Here is a 24029-nt window from a genome sequence, read left to right as displayed (position 1 = left end):
GGGAGGGGGCGTGTGGATGCGGAAGGCGGGGCCGGGCCGCTGGAGGGGTTCACTCCAACTGCAGCGCCCTTGTCCTTCGGTGCTTCTACGAACCAAACAGATCCCGGGCCTCCGGGCCTCCTACCGAAAGCTCCCTCCGCCTAGACCCTCGTTTCCCTGCCCCTCCTCAGCTGTGGGCTTCGCTGGTGGCTCAGATTGTCAAGAATCCGTCTGCAAGGCAGGAAACATGGGTTTGATTCCTGGATCTGAAAGATCCCCTGGAGAAGGAAATGGCAACACATTCCGGTACTCTTGCCTAGGAAATCCCATGGACGCAGGAGCCTGGTGGGTCACAACGTCCCAAACAGTCGAGGAAACACTCTGTTGATCTGAACTGTCACAGCCACTAGCCACATGCAGCCAGGGAGCCTGGACAGGTGGTTCCTCCCAATTCAGAGGTATTGAAAGTGGAAAAAAACACATGGGGATTTCAAAGACTTAGTATTAAAAATTGTAACATATCTCTGTAATGTTGATATTAGGTACATATTGAAACATATTTTAGATATCTGTTTTGTGTGTGGTGGGAGAGGGGGGAGTGTGCCCCAAGGTTTGCAAGAACCCTGACTGAGGAGGGGTGGAACCCTCCCTGCCTTGTCACTGAAAACATGGAGCTCTAACCACTGACGACTGGAGACTTTCTGAGATATCTTGAGTTAAAGAATATATTAAACTTAATTTAACCCACTTCTCTTTATTTTTTTATATGCCTAAGAATATTTGCATTTACCTGCAGGGGGGAATTCCTTCGTGGTTCAGTGGTTAGGCCTGAGCGCTTTCAGTGTGGGAGACTGCATTCCATCCTTGGTTGGAGAACTGGGATCCCAAAAGCCATACAGTGTGGCCAAATTTTACAAAAACAGTTAAATGTGTGCCTCACATATTTCTTGAAAGCACTGTTACAGATGGAAGTGCTGAGAGGCTAAGCATCTTGCCTAATGTGAAAAGAAGTTAGGATTTGTATTCAAGCATCCTGCTAACCACTGGGACTTCAGGTTTTTTAAATTGGAGTCCTGATATTTTAATTGGGGATGATAAGAATGCCTCTCTGATGAGGGTACTTGTGAAGCTACACGAGGAAATGCAGCACATCGGAATGTCTTAATGAGTATATCCTGGGGAAAGTCACTTCTTGCCTGTAAAATAGAAATGATTCCATTTGAAGTCTTGCAAACTATCTACACCTACTCACCCTGAGCCTTCCCATTTCACATCTCGCTCTCCGTGGTCTTGTATTTCTGTTGGCTGCCAAGTGGCTTTGACACCCATGATGCTCACATGGCATAGATACATGTGTAGATATGGACACAGACACATAGAATGTAGGTATATTCACAAATATACAGTCATTAGTGCTGTACTTCGGAGAAGGCAATGGCACCCCACTCTAGTACTCTTGCCTGGAAAATCCCATGGATGGAGAAGTCTAGTGAGCTGCAGTCCATGGGGTCGCTAAGACTCGGACACGACTGAGCGACTTCCCTTTCACTTTTCACTTTCATGCATTGGAGAAGGAAATGGCAACCCACTCCAGTGTTCTTGCCTGGAGAATCCCAGGGACGGGGGAGCCTGGTGGGCTGCCATCTCTGGGGTTGCACAGAGTCGGACACAACTGAGCGACTTAGCAGCAGCAGCAGCAGCAGTGCTGTACTTTCACCTTGATCCTAAACCTTTTGTTTGCTGGTCTATTCTCAGCACCTATGGTAGTGCTCTGAATGTACTTGATTTGTGATGAATATGTGTTGAGTGACTGGATGAGGGTCCAATGAGACAATGTATACTGTGCTTAGGCTGGGTCTGACAAAGTCTTCAAGTTTCTGAATCAGAAATTTTGAAAGGAGGCCCCAGCTCTGTGTTTATCAAGTCCTCCAGATGATTCTGACAAACTCCCAAATTTGAGCATGCAACCATTCATGTGGGCCAAACATCATGGATGACTTGACAGAAATCTATGAAATCAAGAAGCTGAATCAGGGACTTCCCGGTGGTCCAGTGGTTAAGTATGCGCCTCCCCGTGCAGGGGACACGGTTTGATTCCTGGTGCAGAACTAAGATTCCCCCATGCATCGCGGCAACTAAGTCTGAGTGCTCTGGAGCCTGTGTGTCACAACTAAGACCCGAAATAGCCAGAAAGTAAATACATTTTTTAAAAGTTGAACCAAACATGTAAGGTCTCTGGGGATTGTCCCCTGTTGTGAAAGCTCTAAAGATTCCATCAGCTCGGATAACTGGCCAACAGCGGGTTCCCTGCACAGTGTGAGCCTGGCTCTCTCCCTTCAACTCTCCTCTCTGTCTCTCTCTGGTGGGCTTGTTTCTCCCTCCTCGCAGCTATTGGCTGTTGCTCCCATGGCACTGCCACCCTCTTGGGGCTCTGGCTACTGTTTCTGGCTGATCATCCAAGGCCCCTCTTGATGTCAAGGTCTCCCCAAGTGCCAGTCTCCTGTGCAGATGGATGCTGGAATCTGTCCCCGAGTGGATCTGTCTCCTAAGACACCACAACCTGCTGCAACTGCCTCTTCACAACCTTCTCCGACCTCCAGCGTCCTCCCGCCTCTGCCTTCCCAGCACCAGCTACTATGCCCTCAGGAAAAGCATAAGAAATGTCACTGAAATCAGATTTCCTGCTCAGAAAATGTTCATTTACATCTGATCTTACCTCCACAAAAACAACTTGAAAAGGCTGGCTTTTCCATTCCCAACCTCAAACGGTAGTGAAGGTCCTGTCTAAAAGGAAGACTCCAGGGAAATTCCCTGGCACTTCAGTGGTTAGGACTTCAGGCTTTCACTGCCAAGGGCAAGGGTTCAATACCTGGTAGCGGATCTAAGATCCCACAAGCTGGGTGGCATGGCCAGAAAAAGAAACAAACAAAAAGACCCCAGAAGGAAGGAAAGGAACTTGTCCAACTTCACTCCTCGACTTTACTTCAGATTTAGGCAGTGACAGACTCATCCACCAGGGGGCAGCATCTGCTCCTTTTCTACCCTGGCTGGGCTCTGAGACTCGGTTTTGGATGAGTTGCCTCTGAATGGGCCCCTGGCCAGAGAAAAGGGTTTTTAAGGGGCCCTTTCCAACTGTTTTTCTTTTCATATTCATTCTAAGTAGTAGGTTGTGTTTTCTCCATTTTATTCTTTCTTTTCTTGGCCTTGGCATCTTATTTCCAAAACCAGGGATGTAAACTGTGTCCTCTACAGTGGAAGAAAGCTGTAACCACTGGAGCACCAGGGAATTCCCTCTCCAATATATTCTTGAGGAAGCAAAGCTGGGATTTGAAATACTTGTCTTTGTCATTCCCTGGCAGAAGCCACTCTTGAATCTCGTCTCTCCTCCCATGCCTCCTCCTGCAGACTCCTCTCCTCCCTTCAGTTGTGCACTCAGACAGGTCCTCGGTTGGGAGGCAGTGGAGACAAGGATGTCCTCAGCTGCTTCCTAGGTGAGCTCCACCCATCCTGTACCCTCCCCTACTCCAGAGCCTGGGTTGTCCTGGGGAAAGGGACCTGGAATCATCTAAGCCCCTCATTACATGCTGAGGAAACCAAGGCTCCAAGTGGGGAGGTGGCTTTTCCGAACCAGTTCACTTGTCAGGACAGGAGTCATGATGACTCTCAGCCCAGGGTTCAGCCCCCCAGGCCTTGAGGGGGCCTCTCTCTCCAGAGTCATCCCTCCCATGGCCTCTCTTTTTCTCCTCTAAGTAATCCCTCTTCCCCAGTAAAGGCCAAAGGATTCAGTATTATCCAGACCTTGCCTGGAAGTACAAGGTGTTATAGGTATCCCTCCCGACTCCCAAGGTGTCAGGGACCATAGACCAGGAAATTCCCAGCTAAGGCTGGGTGCTTCATTCCCACACTCAAGGAAATCCTTGAGTATATTTAGTCAATCCATCATGTCATGTACGTACTTCCCTGGTGGCTCAGATGGTAAAGTGTCTGCCTACAATGCGGGAGACCTGGGTTTGATCCCTGGGTCGGGAAGATCCCTTGGAGAAGGAAATGGCAACCCACTCCAGTACTCTTGCCTGGAAAATCCTATGGATGGAGGATCCTGGCAGGCTATAGTTCATGGGATCGCAAAGAGATGGACACGACTGAGTGACTTCAGTTTCACTACCATCATGTAGTCATGAATCATGGAGGATTTCCTGATTGCCTGCTGTGTGGCAGGCACAGTGCTGGGCACTGCGGAGCTGTGGCTGTGAAGAACCAGCTTCTGGGTTCAGTGCTTAGTCTGGTGGGGAGACAGATCTGAGGAAGACCCTCCACTCAGCAGCTGGAATCTGAACCTGTCAGGGAGCCAATGGGAGGAAGCAGGTAGGTCCCAGCTAGTCTGTCCTACTGTCTGAAATGCTTCCTTGCCTCCTGGCCACTTAAACTTGCCTCTGAGGTCATCACTGGAGAGGCCTTCATGAGCACCCCCTCCTCCATGTAAAGTAGCTCTCCCCCCAGTTAGTCTACAGCACATTTCTGTTTTGCTTCATCGCTTATATCACTATCTGAAATGACCCTCTGAGTCACTCTCTGGTCTTCCTACTCCTCTTTATAACTTTCACTTCATGAGGACAAGTCCTTGTTCATTTCACTGAGGCCTTCAGACTGGCAGGCACTCAGGCATTGTCAAAATAAGAATGTTCCAGTGTTCTCTGTAGGGAATTCACCAATGCACTCTGTCCTGGGCTGTGATCTTATGGAGAGAAAGGGCTGTAGAAATGAGGCTGCCAAGAAACAAAATGGTCATTAATGAAGGAAGGCTCCCTGGACCCCAGGCTGGATGTGGAAGTAGGGACTGGAGTTCCCATTTAAAGGATACTGGACTGGGGTAGTGTTGTCCCCACAAACAGGGTCCCTTCCTTCACCCCTACCTTGCCCCTCCTCCTCCTTCCCATTTGTCCATCAACACCTTTCCTGGCAAAGGCAAAGGATGAAGGGTGTGGGTGAGACTGCCAGTTTCAGCTCTCTTATCTTTAATCAAGTGAATTATTTCCCTCTTGGGTGAGTGGCCCAGGAGAAGTAAGAGAAGTGCTGAAGAAGATGCAAAGATTGTGGAGGAAACAATTCTGTTTCATAGATACTGTTCAAAGCCCACATCTGCTAATTTCTAGCTGGGTGACTCTGACAAGTTACTTAAACTTTCTGTTCTTCAGTTTCTTCTCTGAGGGAAAATACACTTGGGTGGAGTAGTGAATTTTAAAAATTCCTAGAATTAAGAGTCTTCCCCTGGGGACTCCAGGAAACCCAAACTGTTTCAGAGATTTGTTAGGTGTTGAGAGCAGCACCTTGTCCACAGGATAGAAGAAATAATCCAGTATTAAGAAAAAACAAAACTACTAAAGAAGGTGGATACAGCCTTATTACAGTGTTTTGAAAGATACAGGAAAATTTATCATAAAATTAGTGCATGGATATGACCCTCATGAGAAATAGTACTCATAAGTAAACCTCCCCAACAAGGAAACAGAAAATCACATGTTGATAAAACAAAACAGAAACCTTCACATAAGACCAGTACCCAGAAACAAAAGGAGGAAGACACTGAAAAAAATGTAACAAGCCTGTTGTTCATACTTTCTCTTTTCCTTGAGAGGGGTGCACTATTCCTGAAGGTACTACAATACCAGGTCAATGGGTGGAATGGACGGAGCAAGAGGGAGGGAGTCCTATTCCAACTCCCTGCTCCAAAAATCCACTTACTAAAATGTCCTGGCATAGAGGATGTGGTGTTGTTCAGCTGCTAAGTCCTGTCTGACTCTTTGCAACCCTATGGACCTCAGCACGCCAGACTTCCCTGTCCTTCACTGTCTCCTGGAGTTGCTCAAACTCATGTCTATTGATTCAGTGATGCTATCCAACCTCCTCATCCTCTGTCTTCCTTCTCTTCCTGCCTTCAATCTTTCCCAGCATCAGGGCCTTTTCCAATGAGTGGGTTCTTCCCATCAGGTGGTCTCAGTATTGGAGCTTCAGCTTCAGCATCAGTCCTTCCAAGGAGAATTCAGGGTTGATTTCCTTTAAGAGGGACTCATTTGATCTCCTTGCAGTCCAAGGGACTCTCAGGAGTCTTCCCCAGCACCACAGTTCCCAAGCATCAGTTCTTTGGCCTCTGCCTTCTTTATGGTCCAGCTCTCACATCTGTACATGAGTACTCGAAAGACCATAGCCTTGACTATAGGGACCACTGTGACAAACTGTTGTCTTTGCTTTTTAATACACTGTCTAGGTTTGTCATAGCTTTCCTGCCAAGAAGCAATCATCTTCTGATTTCCTGGCTGCAGTCACCATCCGCAGTGATTTTTAGAGCCCAAGAAGAGGATATATGTCACTGCTTCCATATTTTCCCCTTCTATTAGCCATGAAGTGATGGGACCAGATGTCATGATCTTAGTGTTTTTAATATTCAGGTTTAAAGTTTAATTATTTATTTTTGGCTGCACTGGGTCTCCGCTGATGCATGAGGCTTTCTCTAGTGGCGAGCAGGGGCTACTTTCTAACTGTGGCTTACGGGCTCTAGAGTGCGGGCTCTACCGGGGTCCAGCCCCGGTTGGATCCAGGGATTCCCTCGGGAGGACGGCGTTGGCGATTAAAAGAATAGATAAAGAGATAAGGAAAGAATTTTGCAGTTAAGAAAATAGAGGAGAGAAAAGAGGCTGATATTCATTGGTTTACGCAGAAAGCCAATAAAGCCCCAGCCTGGGACTTGCTCTGTTCATGTAGGCCGCAGGCGCCCTCTCGAATTGCGGAAGGTGCCCCACCTTATGCACCTTCTGGAGTGGGTCTTAGAAGCCCAGGAAGGAAAGTGAATGCAGAGAGCCGCTTCGTTCCAGGGAGATCAGCCTGAAAAGGAAAAGGAAAGAGAAAGAACGACACGGGGAAACCGACACGGGGAGACCGAGCTTCCGAGCTTCCGTGAGCAAGGCCCGCAACTTTATTTTCCAAAGTAGTTTTTATACCTTAAGTTGTGCATAGAGGATAATGAGGGGGGGGTGGTGCGGGGCGGGTAGAGTCCTGCAAGGTCAGCAGTCCTTGATCTTTATTGAAGCCAGGCTTTCTTTCTGCAAAATTATCATATGCAAAAGCTTTAGGTGATTTACATCATCTTCTGGCCAGGAGGCCTGTTAACATTTTATGACTCTTTCTTCAGAAAACTTATTTTTCTCTAAAGGTGATTATTCTAAAGTCAGGCACCACCGAAAGCATTAGATAAAGTTGCATTCCTATAGGGCAAAAGTGTGGTGGGCTATAACAAGAAAAGAATTAACTCAAGGGTCCAAGGTTACAAATATTAAAGCTACTACTTAAATTTCTATACACCAACTATATTAATCAATACACTCCCAGGGACACAGTAGGTAAGGGATATGGAAACTTGGCAGCAAGCATTAGTTCAACAAAGAAATCCTCTACTAGTTCTATTCTAACAATTTTAACTCTCTGAGAAGCTCTGCATTGTTAGAATATCTTAAGCTTCCCGTGCCTCTCGTGGTGGGAGGCTGTGAATCTGAACAAACCTGTCAGGCAAGCTAGAAAGTCATCAGAGGGGCTTGAATTGAAACACTCCTATTATGCCCAGGAGACTTATTAACTAGAGTTTTAAATTGATTTTCTTACAGAGAAAGGTGGTCGGGGATAGCCCCCTGTTAATGTCAGAAGAGTTGGTGAAAGTCGTGAAATAGTAAAACAGACAAATTTTGGTTTTGGGGTAAATGCTCAGGCAGGTCCAGGGGGGCGCCTTGAGCCCTGACTCGCCTTTGCATATCAGGCCTCTCCGCATGACCTTTGTCATGGGTGGGAACTCCCGTGCTGGCTCCCCGCAGGGCTCAGTAGTTGTGTCACAGGGGCTTCCTGGATCAGGGTTTGAACCAGTGTCCCCTGCATTGGCAAGCAGATTCTTAGCAACTGGACCACCAGCGAAGTCCAATATTGAGTTTTAAGCTGGCTTTTCACTCTCCTCCTTGACTCTCAGCAAGAGGCTCTTTCTCTTCCCCTTCTGCCAAGAAAGATACAGTGGTATCATCTGAAGATCTGAGGTTATTGATATTTCTCCCAGCAATCTTGGTTCCAGCTTGTAACTCATCCAGCCCGGCATTTCATATGATGTACTCTGTAAAAGCAAAATAAACAGGGTGACAAGAAACAGCCTGTCATACTCCTTTCTCAATTTTGAACCAGTCAGTTGTACCATAGAAGGTTCTAACTGTTGCTTCTTGACCCGCATACAGGTTTCTCAGTTCAGTTCAGTCGCTCAGTAGTGTCTGACTCTTCACGACCCCATGAATTGCAGCACGCCAGGCCTCCCTGTCCATCACCAACTCCCAAGTCCATCGAGTCAGTGATGCCATCCAGCCATCTCATCCTCTGTTGTCCCCTTCTCCTCCTGCCCCCAATCCCTCCCAGCATCAGAGTCTTTTCCAATGAGTCAACTCTTTGCATGAGGTGGCCAAAGTACTGGAGTTTCAGCTTTAGCATCATTCCTTCCAAAGAAATCCCAGGGCTGATCTCCTTCAGAATGGACCGGTTGATCTCCTTGCAGTCCAAGGGACTCTCAAGAGTCTTCTCCAACACCACAGTTCAAAAGCATCAATTCTTCAGTGCTCAGCCTTCTTCACAGTCCAACTCTCACATCCATACATGACCACAGGAAAAACCACAGCCTTGACTAGACGGACCTTTGTTGGCAAAGTAATGTCTCTGCTTTTGAATATGCTATCTAGGTTGGTCATAACTTTCCTTCCAAGGAGTAAGCGTCTTTTAATTTCATGGCTGCAGTCACCATCTGCAGTGATTTTGGAGCCCAGAAAAATAAAGTCTGACACTGTTTCCACTGTTTCCCCATCTATTTCCCATGAAGTGATGGGACCGGATGCCATGATCTTCGTTTTCTGAATGTTGAGCTTTAAGCCAACTTTTTCACTCTCCTCTTTCACTTTCATCAAGAGGCTTTTTAGTTCCTCTTCACTTTCTGCCATAAGGATGGTGTCATCTGCATATCTGAGGTTATTGATATTTCTCCTGGCAATCTTGATTCCAGCTTGTGTTTCTTCCAGTCCAGCGTTTCTCATGATGTACTCTGCATATAAGTTAAATAAGCAGGGTGATAATTTACAGCCTTGACGTACTCCCTTTCCTATTTGGAACCAGTCTGTTGTTCCATGTCCAGTTCTAAGTGTTGCTTCCTGACCTGCATACAGATTTCTCAAGAGGCAGGTCAGGTGGTCTGGTATTCCCATCTCTTGAAGAACTTCCCACAGTTTATTGTGATCCACACAGTCAAAGGCTTTGGCATAGTCAATAAAGCAGAAATAGATGTTTTTCTGGAACTCTCTTGCTTTTTCCATGATCCAGCGGATGTTGGCAATTTGATCTCTGGTTCCTCTGCCTTTTCTAAAACCAGCTGGAACATCAGGAAGTTTACAGTTCACATATTGCTGAAGCCTGGCTTGGAGAATTTTGAGCATTACTTTACTAGCATGTGAGATGAGTGCAATTGTGTGGTAGTTTGAGCATTCTTTGGCATTGCCTTTCTTTGGGATTGGAATGAAAGCTGACCTTTTCTAGTCCTGTGGCCACTGCTGAGTTTTCCAAATTTGCTGGCATATTGAGTGCAGCACTTTCACAGCATCATCTTTCAGGATTTGAAATAGCTCAACTGGAATTCCATCAGCTCCACTAGCTTTGTTCGTAGTGATGCTTTCTAAGGCCCACTTGACTTCACATTCCAGGATGTCTGGCTCTAGGTCAGTGATCACACCATCGTGATTATCTGGGTCGTGAAGATCTTTTTTGTACAGTTGTTCTGTGTATTCTTGCCACCTCTTCTTAATATCTTCTGCTTCTGTTAGGTCCATACCATTTCTGTCCTTTATCGAGCCCATCTTTGCATGAAATGTCCCCTTGGTATCTCTAATTTTCTTGAAGAGATCTCTAGTCTTTCCCATTCTGTTGTTTTCATCTATTTCTTTGCATTGATCGCTGAAGAAGGCTTTCGTATCTCTTCTTGCTATTCTTTGGAACTCTGCATTCAGATGCTTATATCTTTCCTTTTCTCCTTTGCTTTTCGCTTCTCTTCTTTTCACAGCTATTTGTAAGGCCTCCCCAGACAGCCATTTTGCTTTTTTGTATTTCTTTTCCATGGGGATGGTCTTGATCCCTGTCTCCTGTACAATGTCACAAACCTCATTCCACAGTTCATCAGACACTCTATCTATCAGATCTAGGCCCTTAAATCTATTTCTCACTTCCACTGTATAATCATAAGGGATTTGATTTAGGTCATACCTGAATGGTCTAGTGGTTTTCCCTACTGTCTTCAATTTCAGTCTGAATTTGGCAATAAGGAGTTCATGGTCTGAGCCACAGTCAGCTCCCGGTCTTGTTTTTGCTGACTGTATAGAGCTTCTCCATCTTTGGCTGCAAAGAATATAATCAATCTGATTTCGGTGTTGACCATCTGGTGATGTCCATGTGTAGAGTCTTCTCCTGTGTTGTTGGAAGAGGGTGTTTGCTATGACCAGTGCATTTTCTTGGCAAAACTCTATTAGTCTTTGCCCTGCTTCATTCCGTATTCCAAGGCCAAATTTGCCTGTTACTCCGGGTGTTTCTTGACTTCCTACTTTTGCATTCCAGTCCCCTATAATGAAAAGGACATCTTTTTTGGGTGTTAGTTGTAAAAGGTCTTGTAGGTCTTTATAGAACTGTTCAATCAGCTTCTTCAGCGTTACTGGTTGGGGCGTAGACTTGGATTACTGTGATATTGAATGGTTTGCCTTGGAAACGAACAGAGATCATTCTGTTGTTTTTGAGATTGCATCCAAGTACTGCATTTTGGACTCTTTTGTTGACCATGATGGCTACTCCATTTCTTCTGAGGGATTCCTGCCCGCAGTAGTAGATACAATGGTCACCTGAGTTAAATTCACCCATTCCCGTCCATTTCAGTTCGCTGATTCCTAGAATGTCAACATTCACTCTTGCCATCTCTTGTTTGACCACTTCCAATTTGCCTTGATTCATGGACCTGACATTCCAGGTTCCTATGCAATATTGTTCTTTACAGCATCGGATCTTGCTTTTATCACCAGTCACATCCACAGCTGGGTATTGTTTTTGCTTTGGCTTCATGCCTTCATTCTTTCTGGAGTTATTTCTCCACTGATCTCCAGTAGCATATTGGGCCCCTACTGACCTGGGGAGTTCCTCTTTCAGTATCCTATCATTTTGCCTTTTCATACTGTTCATGGGGTTCTCAAGGCAAGAATACTGAAGTGGTTTGCCATTCCCTTCTCCAGTGGACCACATTCTGTCAGATCTCTCCACCATGACCCGCCTGTCTTGGGTTGCCCCACAGGCATGGCTTAGTTTCATTGAGTTAGACAAGGCTGTGGTCCTAGTGTGATTAGATTGACTAGTTTTCTGTGAGTATGGTTTCAGTGTGTTTGCCCTCTGATGACCTCTTGCAACACCTACCATCTTACTTGGGTTTCTCTTACCTTGGGCGTGGGGTATTTCTTCACGGCTGCTCCAGCAAAGCGCAGCTGCTGCACCTTACCTTGGACGAGGGGTATCTCCTTACCGCCACCCTTCCTGACCTTCAAAGTGGGATAGCTCATCTAGGCCATCCTGCGTCCGCGCAGCCACTGCTCCTCAGGCGTGGCAGCCACTGCTCCTCAGGCGTGTGGTTGGTCCTCCTGGCCGCAGCTTCTGGCCGCCGCCCCTGGCCTCGGGCGTAGGGCAGCTCCTCCCGGCCACCGCCCCTGACCTCGTTCGTGGGATATCTCCTCTCGGCCGCCGCCCCTGACCTCAGACGTGGGTAGCTCTTCTCAGGAGACAGGTAAGATGGTCTGGTATTCCAGTCTTTTTAAGAGTTTTCCACAGTTTGTTATGATCCTCACAGTCAAAGGCTTTAGTATCCACACAGTCAGCTTTAGCCGACTCAATGAAACAGAGGTAGAAGTTTTTCTGGATTTCCCTTTCTTTCTCTAGAATCCAGCGGAAGTTCTCAATTTGATCACTGGTTCCTCTGCCTTTTCGAAAGCCAGCTTGACACACGAGGAAGTTCTTGGTTCATGGACTCTGGAAACCTAGCCTTGGAGGATTTTGAGTATAACCTTACTAGCACGAGATGAGTGCAATTGTCCCATGGTACCTGGGCAGATTCCCAGTGGCTGCTTTCCCCACCACACTATCTGGTGCACTTAGATCAGCGCCCAGCACCTAGATGTTGGTCAAATGCCCGAATCAATGGAAAAGGACGAAAGGAGACAATATAGGGAATTCGTTCGTCTTATACATGATTTGAACTTTGTGCTGACCTGAACAGCTTGCCTTGTGTATCCAAAAGACAAGACACAGTGGTCTTACTGTAGGCACTCTTCTCTTTGGAATGCTAAGGCATAATACCATCTTCTTCAGTGGCACTGACCTCTCCTTGTCAGTCAGTTACCTGTATAAATGAAATCCCAGTCAGTACAACTGACACACACTGCCCATCATTTTAATCTAGACTCCAGGTGGATCTCAGTAACTCAGCAGGAACTGCTTGAAATCAGGAAACATGAACACTTTAGTAATGGAAGACAAGAAAGTCAAGCTAGTGTTCTGGTTTTGTTTTGAGGATGCCATATGGAGGAACTGGGAGCTTGGGAGTTTTCAAGTGGGAGCTTGGAAATGCCCCCTTCCAAGATTGCAGGGCAGAAGGCGCTGTCTTTTGGAGAATGTGGCTCAAATGGTCAAGAATCCGCCTGCAGTGCAGTAGAGCTGGGTTTGATCTACTCCAATATTCTGAGTGGCATACAACTGTGGCCGGGGAGAAAGCGCCCCGTCTAAGACTGCAGAGCTGAAGTGACTGTCTTTAAGAGAACTCAAGGCTCAAGTGAACCACATAAAGCTGCACTTCTCAGGCAGAGAAATGGAGAAACTCTTAAGGGATTGCACAGGGTTTTAAATTAAAAACAAAACAAACAAAAACAACAACAAAACAATAAAATGGCTAGAAAAACAAGAGTGAGCTCTAACTCATAGTTTCCCTCATGCAACTTACTTATTTCTCCCATGAATGCCAGGATCCCTTGCAAACTGTAAGAAAACCTGAGTAAACTTAAAAAAAAACTTTCTATTTATTTTAATTAAAATCTAATTACTTTACAATATTATAGTGATTCTTGTCATACATTAACATGAATCAGCCATGGGTTAAAATCAACCTTCCAAAGTAATTCAATGCTTAAGATAAATGCACCACTTTCTATCTTTGGGTACCACAGTTGTCCTCAAGGGGGTGCACCGTTCCTGGAGGTACTGCAATACCAGGTCGATGCGTGGAGTGGACGGAGCAAGCTCCTATTCCAACTCCCTGCTCCAAAAATCCATTTAATATATTGTCCTCGGATAGAGGACGTATCAGATATTAAACTGATAAGAACAGATACTACACTTGATCTTAGCCAAAAGGCCGAGAAGCGATAGCGTGTCACCGCCCGTCGCCGTCACCGTCCTGCTGTCGTGCATGTTGCACTCAGTGTGACCGGGTCCCCGCTCACTCCAGGTCTCCCTTCCTTTGCCTCGTTGACAGTGCTATGGCGGCACTACACCAGACTCTCGGGCAGAAATTGGATTCTCCACATTGTAAAAGAGAAATCCCGCATCTGCCGCGGCTTTGTGGTTCTCGGGCGGAAGCGCCGTCTCGAATCTGCATGCCCCGCCCTTTGTCGCCAAGAAGGCGTGGCTCCGGCGGGACCGCAGCGCCCTGGGGACGGCCTCGGGGCGGCGGCAGGGGAGCTCCTCCTTGGTGCTAGTGGAGAGGAGAGACCCGACCGGAGAGGGTGCGGGGTGGCCGTCGAGAGGGACCCGTGCGACGAGCTGTTGGCCGAGAGTTTTCCTGAAGACAAGGTCGCAAGACTCACTCGCTAGAAACGCCTGGACTGCAGTGTGGTACAGAGGCCTCCGCCTGCGGAGAGAGGGGCTCCGTAAGGTCGGGTGTGTGGAGGGGGCTTCCCTGCCAGGCGGAAGGCGGATGGCCCACAGTGGGGAAGGGAGGGGGCGTGTGGATGCGGAGGGCGGGGCCGGGCCGCGGGAGGGGTTCACTCCAACTGCAGCGCCCTTGCCCTTCGGTGCTTCTACGAACCAAACCGATCCTCGGATTCCTACCGAAAGCTCCCTCCGCCTAGGCCCTCGTTTCCGTGCCCTTCCTCCTCAGCTGTGGGCCTCGCTGATGGCTCAGATTGTCAAGAATCCACCTGCAAGACAGGAATCATGGGTTCGATTTCTGGGTCGGAAAGATCCCCTAGAGGAGGAAATGGAAACCCGTGACAGAATTCTTGCCTAGGAAATCCCATGGACAAAGAGGATCCTGGCAGGTCACAGGGTCCCAAGGAGTCGGACGCTACTTAGCTACTAAACAACAGGAAACATTATGTTGATCTGAACTGTCACAGCCACTAGCCACATGCAGCCAGGGATCGCTGGGCAGGTGGTTCCGCCCAATTCAGAGGTACTGAAAGTGGAAAACACACATGGGATTTCAAAGACTTAGTATTAAAAATTGTAAAATATCTCTGTAATGTTGATATTGAAATGATATTTTAGATATCTGTTTTGTGGGGGGCGGGGGGCAGGGAGGTGTGCCTCAGGATTTACAAGAACTCTGAGAGATGGAACCCTTGCCTTGTCTTTGAAAGCATGGAGCACTAACCACTGACCACCAGAGAATTTCTGAGATATCTTGAGTTAAAGAACATATTAAACTTAATTTCCCTTACTTCTCTTTATTTATTTATTTGTATATGCGTAAGAGTATTTAAATTTACCTGCAGGAGGGAACTGCCTGGTGGTCCAGTGGTTAGGCCTCAGCGCTTTCATGGAGGAGTCCGGGTTCCATCCTTGGTTGGAGAACTGGGATCCTAAAGGCCACAAAGTGGCCAAAGTAAAAAAAAAAGTTATGTGTGTGACTCACTTATTTCTTGAAAGCACTGTTATAGACGGAAGTGCTGAGAGGCTAAGCATCTTGACTAATGTGAAAAGAAGTAAGGATTTGCATTCAAGCATCCTGCTAACCACTGGGGCCTCAGGTTTTTTAAACCAGGGGTCCTGATATTTTAACTGTGGGTGATAAGAATGCCTCTTTGACGAGCATACTTGTGAATCTATCCGTGGAAATGCAAGCACATGGAAAAGTCTCAATGAGAACACCCTAGGAAAAGTCATTTCTTGCCTGTAAAATAGAAATGATTCCGTTTGAAGTCTTGCATACTATCTACACCTACTCACCCTGAGCCTACTGTTTCACATCCCCCTCTCCCTGGTCTTGTATTTTTGCTGGCTGCCAAGTGGCTTTGACACCCCTGATGCTCACATGGAATAGATATACATGTAGATATGGACGCGGACACATAGAATGTAGGTGTAGTCACAATTATACAGCCATTAGTGCTGTATTGTCTTTTATCTTGATGGGAAACCTTTTGTTTGCTGGTCTAATCTCAGTACCTATGGTAGTGCTCCAAATGTACTTGATTTTTGATGAATATGTGTTGAATGACCGGATGAGGGTCCAATGAGACAATGTATAATATGCTTAGCTTGGGTCTGACAAATTCTTGAAATTTCTGAGTCGGAAATTCTGGAAGGAGGCTCCAGCTCTGTGTATATCAAGTCCTCCAGATGATTCTGACAAACTCCCAAATTTGAGCATGCACCCATTCGTGTGGGCCAAACAACATGAGTGATTTGACAGAAGTCTATGAAATCAAGACGCTGAATCAGGGACTTCCTGGTGGTCCAGTGATTAAGTATCTGCCTCCCAATGTAGGGGACATAAGTTCGACCCCTGGTGTGGAGCTAAGATTCCCCCATACTTCGAGGCAACTAAGTTTGAGTGATCAGATACAGCCAGATAAGTAAATACATTTTTTTAAAGTGAAAGTGAAGTTGCTCAATCATGTCCGACTCTTTGCAACCCCATGGATGGTAGCCTACCAGGCTCCGTGATCCATGGGATTTTCCAGGCAAAAATACTGGAGTGGGCAGCTGAATCAAACATATAAGGTCTCTGGGGATTAGCCCCTTTGTTAAAGCTCTAAAGAGTCCCTCAGCTCGGATAACTGGCCAACAGCGAGTTCCCTGCACAGTGTGAGCCTGGCTCTCTCTCGTCAACTCACCTCTGTCTCTCTCTGGTGAGCTTGTTCTTCCCCCCTCACAGCTGTTGGCGGTTGCTCCCATGGCACTGTCACCCTCTTGGGGCTCTGGCTGCTGTTCCTTCCTGATCACCCAAGGCCCCTCTTGATGCCAAGGTCTCCCCAAGTGCCAGTCTCCTGTGCAGATGGATGCTGGAATCTGTCCCCGAGTGGTGTAGATGGATGCTGGAATCTGTCCCCGAGTGGATCTGTCTCCTAAGACACCACAACCTGCTGCAACTGTCTCTTCACAACCTTCTCCGCCCTCCTACGTCCTCCCGCCTCTGCCTTCCCGGCACCAGCTCTTAGGCCCTCAGGAAAAGCATAAGAAATGTCACTGAAATCAGATTTCCTGCTCAGAAAATGTTCATTTACATCTGATCTTACCTCCACAAAAACAACTTGAAAAGGGTGGCTTTTCCATTCTCTCTGTACATTCAAGCTGTAGTGAAGGTACTGTCTGAAAGGAAGACTCCAGGGAAATTCCCTTGTGGTTAGTTTAGTGGTTAAGACTCCAAGCTTTCACTGCCAAGGGCAAGGGTTCAATACCTGGTAGCAGATCTAAGATCCCACGAGCTGGGTGGCATGGCCAGAAAAAGAAATAAACAGACCCCAGAAGGAAGGAAAGGAACCTGTCCAACTTCACTCTACCCACTTTGCTTCAGGTTTAGGCAGTGACAGACTCATCCACCAGGGGGCAGCATCTGCTCCTTTTCTGCCCTGGCCTGGGCTCTGGGACTTAGTTTTGGATGAGCTGCCTCTGAATGGGCCCCTGGTAGGAGAAAAGGGTCTTCAATGACCCCCTTCCTCTCAGTTTTTCTTTTTTCTTTTCACACTCATTCTAAGTAGTAGGTTGTGTTTTCCCCATTTTATTCTTGTTTTTTTTGGCCATGGAATCTCTTTTCTCCAGCCAGGGATATAACCGTGCTCTGTGCAGTGGAAAACACAGTTGTAACCAATGGACACGCAAGGAATTCCCGCTTTGTTTTATTCTTGAGGAAGAAAAGCTGGGATTTGAAATACGTGTCTTTGTGATTCCCTGGCGGAAGCTGCTCTTGGACCTCATCTCCCCTCCCATCCCTCCTCCTGCCGACTCCTCTCCTCCCTTCACTTGTGCACTCAGCAGGTCCTCGGTTGGGATGCAGTGGAGACAAGGATGTCCTCAGCTGCTTCCTAGGTGAGCCTCACCCATCCTGTACCCTCCCCTACTCCAAAGCCTGAGCCGTCCTGCGGAAAGGGACCTGGAATCTCTAAGCCCCTCTTTACATGCTGAGGAAATCAAGCCTCCTAGCGGAAAGTGGTTTTCTAAGTCAGCCTACTTGTCAGGACAGGAGTCATGATGACTCTCAGCTCAGGGTTCAGACCACCAGGCCTTGAGGGGGGGCCTATCCAGTGTCATCCCTTGCATGGCCTGTTTTTCTCCTTTAAGAAATCCCTCTTCCCCAAGGCCTGAGGGTTCAGTATTACCCAGACCTTGCCTGGAAGTACAGGGTTTTTAGGTGTCCCTCCCAACCCCCAAGGTGTCAGGGACCCCAGACCCGGAAACTCCCGGCTAAGGCTGGGTGCTTAGTTCCCACACTCAGGGCACCCCTTGAGTATATGTAGTTCATCTATCATATAGCCATGAATTATGGAGGATTTCCTGATTGCCTGCTGTGTGGCAGGCACAGTGCTGGGCACTGCGGAGCTGCGGCTGAGAAGAACCAGCTTCTGGGCTCAGTGCTTGGTCTGGTGGGGAGACAGCTCTGAGGAAGACCCTCCACTCAGCAGCTGGAATCTAACCAGGTCAGGGAGCCAATGGGAGGAAGCAGGTAGGTCCCAGCTAGTCTGTCCTTCTGTCTGGAATGCTTCCTTGCCCCTTGTCCATTCAATCTTGCCTCTGATGTCACCATTGGAGAGGCCTTCATGAGCACCTCCTCCTCCATGTAAAGTAGCTCTCCCCCCAGTCACTCTCCAGCACATTTCCCTGTTTTATTTTCCTTGATGGCTTATGTCACTATCTGAAATGAGCCTCTTTAGTCATTATCTGTCTCTCCCTACTCCTCATCGTAATGTCCACTCTATGAGAGCATGTCCTTATCCATTTCACTGAGGCCTTCAGACTGACAGGTACTCCATCCATGAATGCTCAAAGTAAGAATGTTCTTGAGCATTGTGAATCCTCCAATGTACTAGGACCTGGGCTGTGATCTTGTGGAGAGAAAGGGCTGTAGAAATGAGGCTGCCGGTATAAAAAATGGTGACTAATGGAGGAAGGCTCCCTGGGCCCCAGGCTGGTTGTGGAAATGGGAACTGGAGTTGCCATTTTAAAGGAGACTGGACTGGTATAGGCCCACAGACTGGTGCTGAGCCCAGTCTGAGCCCAGGACTGAGCCCTTTCTTTCACCCCCACCTTGCCCCACCTCCTCCTTCCCATTTGTTCATCAACACCTTTCTGGGCAAAGGCAAAGGATGAAGGGTGGGGTGAGATTTCCAGTTTCAACTCCCTTATCAGATAATCAAGTTATAATTTCCCTCTTGTGTGTGAGGCCCAGGAGATGTAGGAGAAATGTCAAAGAAGTTTCAAAGGTTGTGGAAGAAACACAAAACAATGTGTCTGTTTTCAGTTTCCATGCATTCTCTGTTTCTCTTTGTATTTTTGGTTTCACAGCCATTTTATCCAAGCCAAGTTTGGCCAGTTTTTAGCTGAGCGACACTGAACAAGTTACTTCACCTTTCTGTGGTTTGCTGTTCTCTTTTTAGAGTAACTCTACTTACGACATGGTATGAGTTGTATATTTAAGAAGGAATATTGGGGATTCCCTGGTTGTCCAGTGGTTAGGATTCTGCACTTTCACGGCTGAGAGTGAGGGTTCTAGCCCTCACTGGTCATAGAATTAAGTTCTTGCAAGCTTCGAGGCCAAAACTAAAAAAAAAAATTTAAAGAAAGAAAAGAATAAAAGGAAAAGTGTGCAAAGTTCCTTTACCACAGCTTAGCATACAGTGGCTACTTAAATAGGCCAGTTGTTCCCAACCTCCTGGTCTGTGCTGTCTTCCCCTCTGCTCAGTTCCTTTCCTATTCCTTAGCTCCTGCTGCATCCTGCAAGCCCCCAACATGGGGGGTATAAAAGCTAATTACTTAAGGTCTTGATCTCTTAAGGGATTTGGGGAAGCTCCCTGCATCGTTAAGGAAAACCAGGTGGCTGGTTTGTAGCAGGAAGGGGAAGAGGAGGTGGCAAGGCAGGCTGGTGCTAAACAGATGGGAGCTAGTGGGTAGGACGGGCTAAGCCCTCCTGTCTGGCAATGGCTTCCCTCTCCTGTTCTTTTTCTTTCTTCTTCTTTTTTTGATATTTATGTATTTTGCTTCATCAGCTTTTAGTTGTGGCATACAAACTCTAAGTCGCAAGATGTGGGATCTAGTTCCTTGACCAGGGATCAAACCGGGGCACCCTGTATTGGGAGGGCAGAGTCTTAGCCACTGGACCACCAGGGAAGTCCCCATCCTCCTCTTTTCTAATCACCCTTACAGACAGTTTTCTAAAAAGTTAATATTGTGATGCATAATAAATGCAGGAATCTGGCTTCCTTGTAAAAATGGAATAGCATAGTTAAAATTTGCTTCTCCTTTGATCCCCTTCTCCACGTTCAGTTTTACCTTTCTCCCTGCAGGTAATCAGTTAGCCTTTGGTCACACTGCCCCTTTGTGACATCTCCTCTTCAGTGCTGCCCAGACTAAATCAGGCTGTAGTGACTGGGGAGATGCCACGCAGTGCTGTCCACCTCCCAACCAGTCCTACACAGAACTCATTAATTTCTGGAAACCTTTCCAGGAGCTTCTAGTTGACACTTTCCCTCCTCTGAAGTCCTACGCATGCTTATCTCATGATTTACAAAGTCCCAGTGCTCCCTGTCAGTGACCAGTCTTGTCTCCCTCACTAGAGTATAAGCCCTCTGAACCCAGGCATTTGTGGTCTGCACATCCGCTATGTCTTCGTAGTTTCTTTGGCTCGTGTGGCGCAAACAGTATGAATGACGTCAGCAAACACCCTGGGAAGTGAAGAATTTTGCCTTTATCAATTTGAACAAGGTAGGGTCTGCTATGGCAGGCACTCTGACCAGAAACTGGGGGAATTCTGCTAATAATCTCCTGACTAAAGAGACTGAATAGGTAAGTGGTGAGGGACTGAGGCATTGGATTCAGACATGTCCTTGCTCAGCCATTTACTAGCTATGTGTGATGTTAGACAGGGACTTTTTAGGTGGCCCAGTGGTAAAGAATCTGCTTGCCAATGCAGAAGACTCAAGAGACAAGGGTTCCATCCCTGGGTTGAGAAAATCTCCTGGAGAAGGAAATGGCAACCCACTCCAGTATTCTTGTCTGGAAAATTCCATAGACAGAGAAGCCTGGAGGGCCACAGTCCATGGGGTGGCAAAGAGTTGGACTTGACTGAGCACACACGACATTAAACAAGTCATTGAGCCCTTCAGAGCTTTCTTCACCTGTGTAGTGAGACCACACCAGTCCCTACCTCCTGGGCTGTCATGGAGATCAGTAGGGGTAATAGGTTGGAGAAGGCAATGGCACCCCACTCCAGTACTCCTGCCTGGAAAATTCCATGGACGGAGGAGTCTGGTAGGCTGCAGTCCATGGGGTCGCTGAGGGTCAGACACGATTGAGCGACTTCACTTTCACTTTTCACTTTAATGCATTGGAGAAGGAAATGGCAACCCACTCCAGTGTTCTTGCCTGGAGAATCTCAGGGACTGGGGAGCCTGGTGGGCTGCCGTCTATGGGGTCACACAGAGTCGGACAAGACTGAAGTGACTTAGCAGCAGCAGGGGTAATAGGTTTAGGCGGTTTATGGGATTCCAGGTTCACACAGGTTAGAACATTAAATTAGAAAAGATATAGGAGGAAGACTTGTCAACATCTCTCGAGTAAACCCTGGCAGAGGAAGCGTACACGTGGACTGAATATCTCTGCCTGTGTGAGGGGCATGTGGGGGTATTGAGAATATTATGCTCTTCACCTCTCCTCCCTAGCCAAACGCTGCCACGCCCCTTCCACCTTCCATCCCAGGTTAATCCCGAGTTTAATTCCAAATACAGGCAATGGTAGAAAACATCAAATAAAACGGTCACCAATTGATCACAGTTGCATCACAGTGGGGACCCGGTTGCAATCCGCGTATCTCCACGCTCCGCCCCACCTCGCTGCCGCAGGGCCGCTGATTGGCCCATGCCACGTGACGTCACACGCGGGTTTTAAGGCCGAGTGCCCCTGTCAGCTCCGCAGTGCCCGCGCGCTAGAGACCGGCGTGGATACTAGCGGGGCTGGCCCGGAGGGGAGCGGGGAGAGCGCGGCTGACGGGAGGTAAAGGCGCTGCTCAGGCCAAGCCGAGGCGGTCTGGGTACGGGAACCGGGGAGCTGAAGTCGGCGATCGGAGGAAGGCGGGCAGCGGAGGGTCGCGGGGCAGTGGGGAAGGGGTCTGTGTAAGGAGGGGCGTGTCAACCGTGGGGTTGTGGAAGGCGAGTGGGAGTGGCCCTTTCTCTCCGATTTCAGCACCCGCACCCTGATTCTTAATTTCGGGCCACTGCCCCCCAGATGCAGGTTCCCCCGAGGAATCTCTCCTGGGGAGCTGGGGTCGCGGTGCCTGCTGCCACACCACAAGCGCGGAAGCTGACTGTCCCCCTATCCAGGCCTCTCTCTCCAACCTCAGTGTCCTAGGGGTTTCTCTGGGTCTCATCGCCCCTGTCATGGCCCCCAAGGGACGGGGGAGAGCCTCTGTTATACCTGCAGCTGCTTAAAAAAAAAAAAAAAAAGCCGAAAACAAATTTTTAAAAAGTGGGCTGCTGATTTAGGACGTGATCAAGAAGTTGCAAATTTCATGTTTGTTATTAAACATCGATCCTCCTCTTTTCTCCCATGACCTTTCCCTGTTCAGATAACCCAGCTGTGATCCCCAAAGCGTGCAATTTCAAGGTCTCCTCCCTGCCTCTTCTGTGAGCCCCAAGACCTGCATCTTAGCTAGAGTTCAACATGGGGAACCACTTGACTGAGATGGCGCCCACCACCTCCTTCTTGCCCCACTTCCAGGCCCTGCATGTTGTGGTCATTGGGCTGGACTCAGCTGGAAAGACCTCCCTTCTTTACCGCCTTAAGTTCAAAGAGTTCGTCCAGAGCATCCCCACCAAAGGCTTCAACACAGAGAAGATCCGAGTGCCCCTGGGGGGGTCCCGTGGCATCACCTTCCAAGTGTGGGACGTCGGGGGGCAGGAAAAGCTTCGACCACTGTGGCGATCCTACACACGCCGGACAGATGGCCTGGTGTTTGTGGTGGATGCTGCTGAGGCTGAGCGGCTGGAGGAGGCCAAGGTGGAGCTCCACCGAATCAGCCGAGCCTCGGACAACCAGGGTGTGCCTGTGCTGGTCCTGGCCAACAAGCAAGATCAGCCCGGGGCACTGAGCGCCGCCGAGGTGGAGAAGAGGCTGGCGGTCCGGGAGCTGGCTACTGCCACACTCACCCACGTGCAGGGCTGCAGTGCTGTGGATGGGCTGGGCCTGCAGCCAGGCCTGGAGCGCCTGTATGAGATGATCCTCAAGAGAAAGAAGGCTGCCCGGGCAGGCAAGAAGCGACGGTGACCTGAGGCTGCTCCTCCTCACCAGTAGGGGTCTGCACACTTGGACAGCCAGGCGGAGCCTGTGGCCCCTCATTCAGCCCCAGGGTGCAGGACCTGTCCACCTCAATGGAGGACCAAGAAGCACAACAGGGGTCCTGTTTGGGGGCAGCATGGGAGCGGGTGACGGGAGATGGAATGTGTTCTCACATCTCTCCCTCATCCTCACTTCTGGGGAAGTGGAGGCTGCAGGACTGTGGAGGCTTAAATGTAAACTGACTCTACCTCGACCCTGTTTCCTGTTTTTCTTCTCTGGCTTTTTGATTAGACGTGTTTGGGGGCAAAGGAAAGTTACTTGGAGGATGCATTTGGAATAATGAGAACTAGCTCTTGGCTCCCCCCACCCCAACTGAGTGATGCTTTTCTAGGGGTGCCAGTCATAACTGTCTATATTTTTGTGTTTGTATGAAAGTGCCAAGAATCCCTCCATCCCCCCTTTGTAGACTTAATGACCGTTTTTATAAGCCATGTATGTCCTCTGTATAATTATTAACTATTTTTTAGCATTTGCCTATAAGTTATTAAAGACTGATGATGTTGTAGCTCTAACCTTGGTTTGGCATTTTCCTTTCTTTACCTTGGCTCAGGGATAGTCCCAAGATTTCCAGATGGGCAGGCAGGGGTGGGGAGGAGGGACTTATCTTGAAGCTGAATTTGCAAAGCAAGCCTTTTTCTAAAAAATTAGATTGTGTGTTCATGGGGCAGCTGGTGGGGATTAGAGAGAGTTGAAGTAACTCCATGTTATCGCCTGATCTATGGATAGAAGAGCCTGGTGTGCCACAGTCCATGGGGTTGCAAAGAGTCAGATACAACACACACAGACACACACACACATATCACATTGCTTGATCTCTGCCGGGTTTTTTGGGGTCCCTTCTTTCTCCCTTTCTTCCCTCATCCTCTTGCTCTTACTTATTCTTGACACTAACTGGTCCTTGCAGGCATTAAAAAAAAAATTATCATTTTTGGCTGTGCCGGGTTTTTGTTGCTGTGTGCGGGCTTTCTCTAGTTACAGTGAGTGGGGGCTACTCTTCATTGACGTGCACAGGCTTCTCATTGCTGCTTCTCTTGTTGTGGAGCATAGGCTCTAGGGTGCGTGGGCTCAGTAGTTGTGGTGCATGGGCTTAGTTGCCCCAAGGCATGTGGAATCTTCCCAGACCAGCTATTGAACCTGTGTCCCCT

At 48.1% G+C, this 24029-nt stretch overlaps 1 protein-coding gene, 1 long non-coding RNA gene and 1 other non-coding gene across 6 annotated transcripts; 1 reads left to right on the top strand and 2 right to left on the bottom strand.

Annotated features, from left to right (window-relative positions):
• Positions 1–6903: 6903 nt before the first annotated feature.
• Positions 6904–11641, bottom strand: LOC147351505 (uncharacterized). The gene is made up of 2 exons (XR_015147558.1): positions 11511–11641; positions 6904–8125 (listed from the first exon to the last, which is right to left on the bottom strand). It is a non-coding gene; the product is annotated as an uncharacterized LOC147351505 (long non-coding RNA).
• A 1651-nt stretch (positions 11642–13292) lies between these two features.
• Positions 13293–13483, bottom strand: LOC147351504 (U2 spliceosomal RNA). The gene has a single exon (XR_015148431.1). It is a non-coding gene; the product is annotated as a U2 spliceosomal RNA (small nuclear RNA).
• Positions 13484–13740: 257 nt separating this feature from the next.
• ARL4D (ARF like GTPase 4D) lies at positions 13741–23396 on the top strand. 4 transcript variants are annotated; one of them, XM_086357507.1, is made up of 2 exons: positions 13741–14509; positions 22115–23396. In XM_086357507.1, exon 2 carries the CDS (start codon positions 22210–22212, stop codon positions 22810–22812), a length of 603 nt encoding a protein of 200 aa, XP_086213633.1. In that variant the 5' UTR covers positions 13741–14509; positions 22115–22209; the 3' UTR covers positions 22813–23396. The 4 variants fall into 4 exon arrangements, with proteins under 4 accessions (XP_086213633.1, XP_086213632.1, XP_086213631.1 ...); XM_086357506.1 differs by having other exon boundaries at positions 13760–13990; XM_086357505.1 differs by lacking the exon at positions 13741–14509 and adding an exon at positions 21462–21543.
• The last annotated feature ends 633 nt before the right edge of the window (positions 23397–24029 follow it).

Source organism: Bos grunniens, chromosome 19 (genome assembly GCF_055505025.1).
Source record: "Bos grunniens cultivar Pamir isolate PY7600 chromosome 19, Bosgru_T2T1.0, whole genome shotgun sequence".
NCBI lineage: Eukaryota > Metazoa > Chordata > Mammalia > Artiodactyla > Bovidae > Bos > Bos grunniens.
This window is presented reverse-complemented; position numbering and strand designations above follow the sequence as displayed.

Coding starts and splice junctions, on each gene's coding strand:
- ARL4D (XM_086357507.1), top strand. CDS start 22,210: ATGGGGAACCACTTGACTGAGATGGCGCCCACCACCTCCTTCTTGCCC.